Source organism: Merops nubicus, unplaced genomic scaffold (genome assembly GCF_000691845.1).
Source record: "Merops nubicus isolate BGI_N331 unplaced genomic scaffold, ASM69184v1 scaffold347, whole genome shotgun sequence".
Taxonomy (NCBI): domain Eukaryota; kingdom Metazoa; phylum Chordata; class Aves; order Coraciiformes; family Meropidae; genus Merops; species Merops nubicus.
In genome coordinates, this window is record NW_008620726.1 from 18,601 (window position 1) to 29,050 (window position 10,450).

The 10,450-nt window shown below is 39.8% G+C and overlaps 1 protein-coding gene across 1 annotated transcript in view; it reads right to left on the minus strand.

Annotated features, from left to right (window-relative positions):
* Positions 1 to 3,803: 3,803 nt before the first annotated feature.
* The window catches only part of BMS1 (BMS1 ribosome biogenesis factor), a 21,470-nt gene continuing 14,823 nt past the window's right edge, over positions 3,804 to 10,450 (minus strand). The window contains exons 15-22 of the mRNA XM_008944178.1: positions 9,574 to 9,762; positions 8,821 to 9,001; positions 8,225 to 8,283; positions 7,674 to 7,796; positions 6,476 to 6,623; positions 5,711 to 5,886; positions 5,044 to 5,205; positions 3,804 to 4,327 (exon numbers count right to left, since the gene is read on the minus strand). Coding sequence (XP_008942426.1) covers positions 4,091 to 4,327; positions 5,044 to 5,205; positions 5,711 to 5,886; positions 6,476 to 6,623; positions 7,674 to 7,796; positions 8,225 to 8,283; positions 8,821 to 9,001; positions 9,574 to 9,762 — 1,275 coding nt within the window. The 3' untranslated portion in view covers positions 3,804 to 4,090. The remainder of the gene's footprint in view (positions 4,328 to 5,043; positions 5,206 to 5,710; positions 5,887 to 6,475; positions 6,624 to 7,673; positions 7,797 to 8,224; positions 8,284 to 8,820; positions 9,002 to 9,573; positions 9,763 to 10,450) is intronic.

Below are 10,450 nucleotides of genomic sequence, written 5' to 3' on the forward strand. Positions count from 1 at the left end.
ATCAGAAGTAAAGAACAAGGTGACTTGACAACTTGTGGGGCAAAAATGAACATACAATGAGCAACTAGAGCAGGGGATGGGGACACTCCAACAGACACTTTACAAACCACAGTGGCAGGTTATTTGCTAGACACCTACCACACAACCCAGCCTCTAGGGACAGGGCATGAGACCTCACTTGCTTCACTATGTGTGTCACCAACTACAGCCTGAAACCACACTGAAACAACACTGAGTTAGGAGGGATGAGGTCTGATTCTTGTAAAATTAATCCGGGTAGTTAACTCAAAATGGAAAATATTTTTCATCTTGCTTTGTACTTCCTAGGAAAGGTTTTATTTTAAAAGCCAGCCCCTAGCTGCACTTCACCTAGTACCAGCCTTTGCAAACTATTTGCACAGACAGCACTGTGGGTAACAGACCTCCATCAGCAACACAACTACCTTCTTGATTGTATCCCATCACCCCCTCGACACCTCATCTATTTTTAATTCTAATTCAGAACTGCATATGGCCCATTTCTTTACAATTTTAGTTTCTCTTTGAAGTTTCATGTTTCTGCAGCCCTGTAGGTTGAACTGTTGCTGTTGAAATCCCCACAGGCAATTAACATCCACTCCTAGAGGAAACAGTTTGGGATACAGTTCATTTTGCATCAATCTGTCTGGAAGACCCATATGGTGCCTTCAGATTACTTTTTTGTTGTTGTTGTTTTCTTTTTAACATGGAAATCATTGTACAAAAGACTTTGCTTTTACTACAGGTTCTCATGTTTGCCTAGGGCTTAATTACAAACAAGACTCCTAATTATTCATACCTCCTGCAGTAAAGACTAGGTTTATCCACCATAAGAACAGTTCAACGCCTTGTTCCATCACCTGCCAGCACAAGACTGTTGCTAGCAATTCCCTCCAATAACTCAGGCTCTTTTTAGAATCACGGAATCATAAGGTTGGAAAAGACCTCTAAGATCAACCCAACATTACCATGACCACTAAACCATGTCCCCAAGTGCCACATCCACACGTTTTTTTGAACACCTCCAGGGATGGTGACTCCGCCACCTCCCTGGGCAGTCTGTTGATGAGTTTTGCAGCTGATGAGGAGTAAATATTGGTTTTGTTTTCACAGCAGACATTTATCTGGTGGCTGCAGTAGGGGACGTGGCCTAAAGGGCAGGCCTCACCTCTGCCCAAGGCCCAGGCAAGAGGAGAGCGCAAGCCCTGTGCCTAGCCCAGCAGCAGGAAACGGCTTCTTGAGGACAGGAGGACAAAGTTACGTTAAGTAACTTTGTGGGTTACCTAACGTGGTGCAAGGCCCTCAATTTCTCCACGGCTGGCAGTTTCTGCTGGCGCTCCGGGGCTCTCCAAAGCAAACCCTCCTCAGCTGCAGCTCAGGGCTGCCAGCGCAGCACCAGGGAGGTGTTTGGCTCAACTGCCTCAGCACTAACCACTGGCCTCGCATCCTGGGGTGAAAACCAAAGCATTCAAATGTTAAAAACAGGCCAAAAGTACTACCAGAGCTCACTGTTACTACTAAGCCCAAGGTTTTATTTAATATTTCTGGATAAAAAATACCTTTGTTACCAGGACTCTGGTAGATCTCACATACAGTATTAACATCTTTACCAGCTAGCAGGAAACAGCTTCTTGAGGACAGGAGGACAAAAATACAAAAAAACAAAAAATACCTTTGTTACCAGGACTCTGGTAGATCTCACATACAGTATTAACATCTTTACCAGCTATGTGAAGGCTGTAGCACAGTTGTTATTTTCAAACGTATATAGCACTGATTTCAACCCCTATGTTGTGCAGCACTCTCCTCACACTAGAGCATTCAACATGACCTTTCCCCACACCACTGTAAGTAGCAGCCCAGGAACAACCAGCACAAGTCCAGGCCCTGGCCAGGCTCTCCAGCATGGTGCCAAGGTGCCATGAGGCCTCCCCGGGTGCAAAGAAGGACCAGGTCCTTCTGAGACAGTCACTCATCTGGTTCTCTCTCATCAGTTTCCAAAAATGAAGTCATCACTGCAAGAGACTGCAAAATCTCTGCCTGCCTTTCAGCAGGGCTTGCAACACACACCATTTCCTACCTACAACTCACTACATATTTAATTTTTTTTATTTAAAAAAAGGGTAATATTTACAGATAGGTCTACCTAAATAGAATATATATTTTTAACATGTATAATCCAGAACAAGTCTCTTGTATGGTCTTCACAGGTGAAACACTTTCATGCTTTCTTGGCTGAGTGCTTCTCTCCACACTGAAAACAAGACTAAGTCTACCATTTTCCCCATTGTCATCTTTGGCAGAGCTATGATGAACAAATTAGATCTAAATTATTTTTGATTACATATAAAAAGCAGATGTGAAACCTTCAGTGTTGCAATGGGAACTTCTCGGGTGCTCAAAAAAAACAACTGCTTGTCACACGTGAATACGTGGAAGATGCAAACAGCACCACATGAAGTGGAAGTTTGCTCACATAAAAATGGGATTAATAGGAAATACTTCTTTGATGATTTAGATTAGACCTAGCCTAGTGCAGTAGGACAGAAGAGGAAACAACTGTGTAGAACAGTCATGGCAGAACACCCTGCACCAGTGTGGTGCAAAAAAGACCAACAAGCTTTGTTGTTAATCTCTGTAGGCAGCAGTTGTCTATTCAACTGAGCAGCATCAGTTATTTAAGCATTACCATGTTTTCATAACCAGGTGATCTCAGCTGAATCTCATGGGGGGTAAAATTACTGACAAATTTTATTTGAGTCAGGCTTCAGCCTAGTATCATATAGGCAAAGGTGGATGCATTAGAATTTCAGTATCAGTACACAGAACATTAAATAATTAAGAAAATCCTGAAATGCTAAACGTTCACAAAAAACATCTACAAACCCATTCAGCAGAAGGCTTTTGTGTGAGGCAGCCTGATCCCACACAAGATCTCCCATGTGAGACAGCAAATATTAATACAGTGTAATAATAATAATGAATTTTGGCTTCAGAGTGAACTCATTGAGGAAGAAGACCAAGATATTACTGATGTTATCTAGCCCACTGCCTGTTTGAGGCTGAAATATCAAAAATACATATATCACAATAAATATTTGATGCCATATATGGCATTAAAAAAATAAATTCCTCTGGTCTTCCAGCAGAATGATTGTTTAAAGCCTCTTGACATGCAGAGAAAGACTTCAAATGTCTAAACATTTAACAGGATTGAAACCACCTACTACCTCTCCATTCATCTTGAGAAAATCCAACACTGTATCATCAGACCAAGTTGGCTGGACATAGGAAGATGTTCACAAAGGAACCAAGTTACCCTGTCTGTGCTTAACTCACAGAGCCACACCTTGTAGCTAAATATTTGGAAAGGGGCTGATATTGCTTGTCCAGAAAATTGCAGTTGTTGAGTGATCTAGTGACAGTCTCACTGTGCCAAAACTGGTGAAGTGACAGAACTGGATGGAACACTGTTCTGAAGATCTGCTTAATTTCTAGTGAGAAGCAGAAAAAACTCATGTGCCTTCATACAAGACCAGATGATCTACACAGAGAAGCGAGCTACTCTTGTGGAATCTGCTAGTACAACAAGGCCAGAGAATCCATAACTCCTGCCCAGTAACAGCTGATCTTCATGCCTTTTAATGGAAGATTTGCCAAGGGGAAAATTTAGGCAATGGCTCAAAGTACTGCCAACACTACAACACATTCAGAGACGTCCAGAGCTCTTCTCCCACACAAATCCACTAGTACAAAGACAAAACACTTGGAAACAAACAATATTCTGTAACTGACATTAAAATACTTTATTGTCTAGATAGAATGTGCACTATGGATAGAAATACACCAAAATACAAAGTCCTCCAGAATATCATTTAGAAAAATCACAATCCATACTTCTACATCTTATTTATATACATTGGCAAATGTATTCAAGAGTGTGAATAAGATCATATTTGCATTATTTTTCTTCTCTTGAAAGCACATCTAGTATAGTCCAAGGCCTTCTTTCTTCAACAGAAAACTGCACACCTACCCTATTTCCTTATTTGGTCTGAAATTTGATGAAAGTTTACATACTCTTCTCTCCCTTGCTAGATCCTTTCAAGCTTGACTTCTGCCTCTTTTTCTCCCTTTGTCCTAGCATGCGATAGATTTTCTTCTTAGCCTCCTTTTGCCTCTTGAATTTCTGTTCATCATCCTTCTGCTTAACTTTGAGATATTCTTTAAGCTTTTCACGATGTTTTACTTTGGCTTTCTTTACCTTGTAATTATTCACAGTACTTAAAGCACTGAGCAGGGCTGATATCTAAAACAGAAAACAGAGAATCAATATACAAACAGATGAGTTTTGGTGAGCAAGAAACAGTTTAATCTCAGCAGAGCCATATATTGAACCAGAGATTCAAGGCAAGTTGCTTATTATTTCTCCATCTGTTACCCAATTTCCAAAATGGTTTAATTATTTATCTTGTTAGGAAGTTAACTGAAGGCTTAATATTTGGGAACTCTGATTTTGGTTAGATACTATTTAAAATGCTCTGCCTAATTATTACTGTAGAACACTTAAACTGCAGTTCAAATCTTCTTGCCTTTGCAAGCACTCGGTAATTCCCAATTTTTGAAGCAGAGTATTTGCTTCAAGTCCTGTCTGTGTTAATAATGCACAGCAATGACAAGGCAAACAAAAGACCACAGCTGCCAATTCAGTCGCCCATAACGCGAGAACACTGCATCCAACTGAAATACTTCGCAGGCGCTGTGACAAGGACAAAAGCAATCTTTAGGCTTCAGGTGACCTACTAGTTTAAAAACTTGACACCATCCACTCAGTTTCAGTTCCATATATATATATAGTGTGTGTGCCAGACAGACAAAAAACAGACTGCAGGTGATAATTTTTCAGTAGCAGTATATATGCCTTTAGTACTAGCGGTAGATTCAAGCACTAAACAATGGTTAGAAATGGTCTAAGCAACACATTTACTCTTCCAGAGTCCTTGTTTCAGAATAAGTGATAATTACCTTCTTTTCATGAGGCTCCCTGATAACAGCTGGTCTCCACTGGTCTTTTGGAGTCTTGCCTTTCTTCTCAAGATTCTTAGGCTTGTTCTTAAAAGGCAGTGCCTTCTGTAGTGCTTTAGGAATGTGGAGCTTATTGAAATGCCTTTTCTCTCTCACAATAGGCTAAAAGAATGGAAAAGAATACATAAAAGAACATGATCTTCAGTAGATGTTATTTTCTAACTTTCAGGAGAAAAAAAGAAAATAAGAAAGAAAAAAAAAAAAAACCACTACACCACCAAAAAAACCCAACACAAACCTACCCCCTGGCCCCCCACCTCAAGCCCCCCAAAACATTCCTGTGAATGGTACATTCACTCCAGTTTTTAAGCTTTTGAAGAAGACTTCTACCCTGCAGATTACTCCATAAACTTTCAATGACCTACAACAATCTGCTTTCACTGCTTCCCATCTCATGCCAGGAAAGTCTGTGTCCTGTAGACAAAAATATGAAGTCACACATGCATATGTATGAATGTATATTTACACTGCTTTCAGTTTGCACACATCTGAGGCACAGTGCAAATTTGAACTGTGATCCTTGATTTAAAAAAAAAAAAAAAAAAAAACACACACAAAAAAAATAAAACAAGACAAAACCAACAAAACCACCACACATCAAATATACCTTGTAGAGAGAATCTTTGTTTTGTTTCAGTTTGATGCCTCGCTCATGCCTCAGCTGGCCTGTTGTCTTCATTCCACTCCAACTATCTTTCTCACCTGCTGGCTTCAGCAAGGACGTTACGGGGTTGTAAAACATTGGGATAGAAACAGGATACCAAGTCCTCACAAAGACAATATCTGAAGGAAAAGGAAATGTTACTTGGCTCTGTAACAGTGCAGTTCATCACATCCACACTCTTAAGCAAAGACTGCCCGAACAGAACAGACAAAGGTCATATAAACCCAAATAAGCATCAACTCCTGTTCAAGATCACAACATCCAGCAAACATAGGACATCACTTACCCCTAACCCCTGCATGACTTCCCCAAAAGGTCAGGGAAAAATCATCGTTAACTAGAGTTACAGAGCCACTCTTTGGATTTCTCAAAAAGAGGCCCTCCTAGCACTTGTACCACTAAACACAGTTCACCTTCACGCTCAAGGAGAAAAGCATAGCATGCTATGCAAACCACTAAAACACTTGGAGGAATAGGTCTCAAAGAGAAACCTTTTCATCTGCATATTATATGACCTCCAAGTATAACTGAGAGAAATGCAACATGAAATGTACTGTTTTACAACTTCTCTCTGCATCTCACCAGGTATTACACAGTCTTTGAATTCACATCTCAATTATCAGATTCCAGGTATTCTGTGACATGGCTTTTCAATCTGTGAAGCAGGATGAAAGTTGTGTAATAACTTTCATGGAAAGTGCAACTTACCACTCATCAGCAACTTGTCTTCAAATGTTGCTCTGAAAGCCCCAGCTGGAGTTCGGAGGGCCTTTTTGATCTGTCCTCGGATACCACTCACAGTACGGATCGCCGCACCTTCGAATTTAGCCACTTCCAACTGGGAGTTAAACATTCCCTGGAAGTGTGAATTAGTCACCATCATTCAATATGCTAAGTTTCTCCCTGTGACTTACATAGGCCACAAAATCATAACTAAATCCTACAAGCGTATTCTTATGAAAAATCAGGAAGAACACAGCATTGTCTTTAACTGAAGAGTGCTGCTCACACCAAAAACCTACTGAGCTGACTTTTAGGTGAGCCAGTAAAAGTAATCTGCTTAGTCATACACCACAGGCAAGGATTCTTAGCATTGAACGTATACATTTAAAATTCTACAACAGAACGTATTTAAGAGAATCTGTCCAGTTGTGTTTTAAAGTAATTTGATGGAACACAGCATACCTTAAAAGCAAGTAAGCTGCCTGAAGTTGCTAGCTGTGAGACTCTGATAAAATATAGCTGAGGCTCTGATAAAATATAGCTCTCCAAGGTTTGTGAGAGCAGTATGTCTTTCATAAATCACAAGGAAGTCAGGAAAAAGTCTGTTTATGCTTAGTGCAAATATTTGCGTGCTTCTGTTTGACCCAGTGCTTAGTGGCTTATTGTCCAAATGCAGAACAACCTAGCCTCTTCCTGGGCCTGAGAGCCCCACTAAGGACAACTGGAAGGTCAATGAAAATTCACTTTTGCAACACTTCATGCCCCAAACACTTTTGTAACTGTAGTTGTGAAGGCCTAGGCACTGCTACAAGTCATCCTTGATCCCAGAGCTGAAAATCAATGGGGTAACTGCCCAAATGGCACCAGGGACAGGTTCACATTCTCCAGAGGTGTTTTGCCACATAGAATGTGAGCCAGAAGACTGTTCCTGAATTTTTGTCTGGTTCACAGCAATTCACATTCATTGGCTAGTGATCAAGAGCCTTCAGAGACCTCACTGAAAAGAGTTCAAATTGGAAAAACAAAAAAAAAAAAAAAAAGCAAGCAGCTACTGAGATCCAGAACACTGTATGCAACTACTACAGGGAACTTCTGCCTCAGGAAGACAGATGGAGTCCCAGGTTGCATTCCTTCCTAACGCTGGTAGATGTGGTTTTCACAGGCTACATACCTATATACCTACCTTAATAAAAGAAGTGTTCTTATAAATTTTGAATGGAAAACCAGTTAGCTTTAATTTCTTTACAATAGTTATGGATTTATCTAAATCGAGCACAACTCCTGTTGCAGCAATCCGGAAATCAGGCTGAAACATACAGAGATGAAAGAGTGTATTTATATTTATTTATCTTCTTTATTTATACTTGTATATTTCCCAAACAGTGAAGAAATTGTTTTACTGATACAATTTCACTGCTTTTTAGCTTTTCAGTTCAGAATTTATCATCTTTAGAGGAGTACAACAGCATGACAGTTGACATATAAACCATCCCACAGAAAATAATAAAGCAGTATTTGTCATTTTCAGTGTAGCAGGTGAAAATTGTTAAAAAAAAGCCTCTAGCCAATTGTCTCTCTCATTACAATACAACTTTCAAAAGCGCTAGTCCCCCTACTTTCTCAGTTCCTACAACATCACTGCCTTACCATACATAAACCCTCATCCCAAATCTATATATTTTATCCCAAGACCCATGGAAAGCAGTAGTCAATACTTTGTGATAACAAACCTACCGTTGTGCCACTGACAGACTGAACTGCCAAAAATCCTGTCCCCTGAGGAGTGATGGGCCCTACAAGAAAATGTTTTAAATAATTATGAAAAGCTTTACTATGCAACATCTGGCCTCTATTTATAAAGTCAGAAAGCTTAGAAATACATTCCAAATACTATCAATGAACGAAACCAAAGAAAAGTTCAAAGTGTTCAACCCATTACTCGCATATACAGCCCCAAGAAAGTTAAAGGAATGGTTAACAATATACAGGGGTTAACTCATGTACACAACCACCTGCAGGGCTGGGCCCATAATGTGTGTAAGTGTCTCTGCACACAGCCAACAAATCAGGTTCCAATGTGATACAACCTCTGGGAATGCTCAGAATTTGAGTAACAGTCAAATAATTCACAAAACATTCAAATAATTCAGACAGACAATTGTCTGTTCTCCCATACTAATGGGTGTTATTTTATATTCCACAGGGAACATAACTTTTCAAAGACTTCTCATTCCAAAAGCTCCTGGTTGTACTTTCTGATACATCCTGTAAAACTTGAGAATTCGGTAACAATTAAGGGATAGAGGATTGTAATTCCAGAATGCCCCTACCCCAAAAAGTTGCTCCACAATGCATATGTTGTGGCGTGTACTTCAGAAGCCTATGACGCCCATTGTGATCTTCAATGTAGAACATGGGGACAGTCTGAAATCGCCTCCAGCCTAACGAGAGGATTAAAGGATCGCGTGTCTTTAGGATCTTCTTATACCACCGGTGCTTCTTCAGGCGCAACTAATTAGAAGAAAAGATGAACAATGCTATTGCAGGATAATAACATTAATTCTGAAATTCAAGTCTTCATTTTCAGGAATGATTGAATGCAACTTCCATCTACACTAGTACTTTTTTTATTCAGGAAGCTTTTTATCTTTGAACATTCTCATTAACCCTAGGCTGACTGAAAAGATAGCTAATCAGAATATCACCTTCTCTGAAGTCATGTTTTTATGCATACAAGACACATATTATCTTAATATATATGTGCCAGTAGCTTTTCTACAGCCACATGTCCACAGACCATGAACTGCAGAGTACATTTTATGTTTGTAATTTAGCAAGCACACTATCAGACCTCAGTCCTGACATTTCTCTGCAGATGAACATTAAAAAAATAAAAACTTCTCCCAGTTACTCAGTTAAGCCTCTAAAAAGCCAGGGTCTGCTACTGCAGAGTTGTGTCAAAAGCAAATCCCCTATTAGAGGGAAAAAGAAGAAGCTTTCTCTGTTTACTGTATCTTTAATAAACGGAAAATAAGTAATAACTCCAGACCCTCTGAAGCACACTCACATCTCTGGCTACATACCTGTACGTATCCGACATTTCCTTCACTGTTTCCTAAACCACCCAGGATAATAGGATAATGAGGGTCGAAATTGAGGACAAATTCACATGGGACATTCTCAATCTCTATTCGAACGTACATCCCAGGCCGGAAGCCCTCATACTGCACTCTGGTCTCATCATCCTGATCTTCAAATTCCGCTCGATTAAGCTACGTGACAAAGAAAGTTTGTTCATGAGGTGCCAGCTCTACTTCAAACATGCTAACATTATATAACTCTTTTGGGAAAGATCTGATGGGTTTTGTGATGTTTTTTTTGGAGTAAGACTCCTGTCATCATGAATTGCTTCCAATTTGAAATCCCAAGTGCACCTGTTAGTCTGCTTGAAAGAGTATCCAAAAGAAGCAAATGAAGACTGACTGACTTCTGATATACCTTTCATAATGGTGGCTTTGGATTTTAAAGATACAACTGTCAAAAGCACATTTTTTTATTTAGGAGACCAAGTACTTTTTAAAGTTAATGGCCTCATCTTAAAGGTGCAACTTCCAGAAGAGGCTGGGCTCTTATCTTACCCAGCAACTTAAAAATATTTCTGTGCATCTGCACACTGTGTATTGTCAAAGGAGTCTTTTAAAGCTCTTCTGTACCATACGAGTGCACATGTTGTGTAAATATTTAACAGGAAATCCTTGTGAATAACAGAAGCCTCATCCTCCTGTTCTAGCTCCTGATGTTCAGCTGCCTATAACACCCCATGGTTACACAAACTAATTACTAATTTCTTTCTCAACGTCTTGAGATACAGCACAAATCTTCCCATTCAAGTTTACCCTTCTAAAAGCCTTTAGATGTGCTCAGTTTGAGATCCTCGCCCTTCCATCCTCAAGCAGGAAT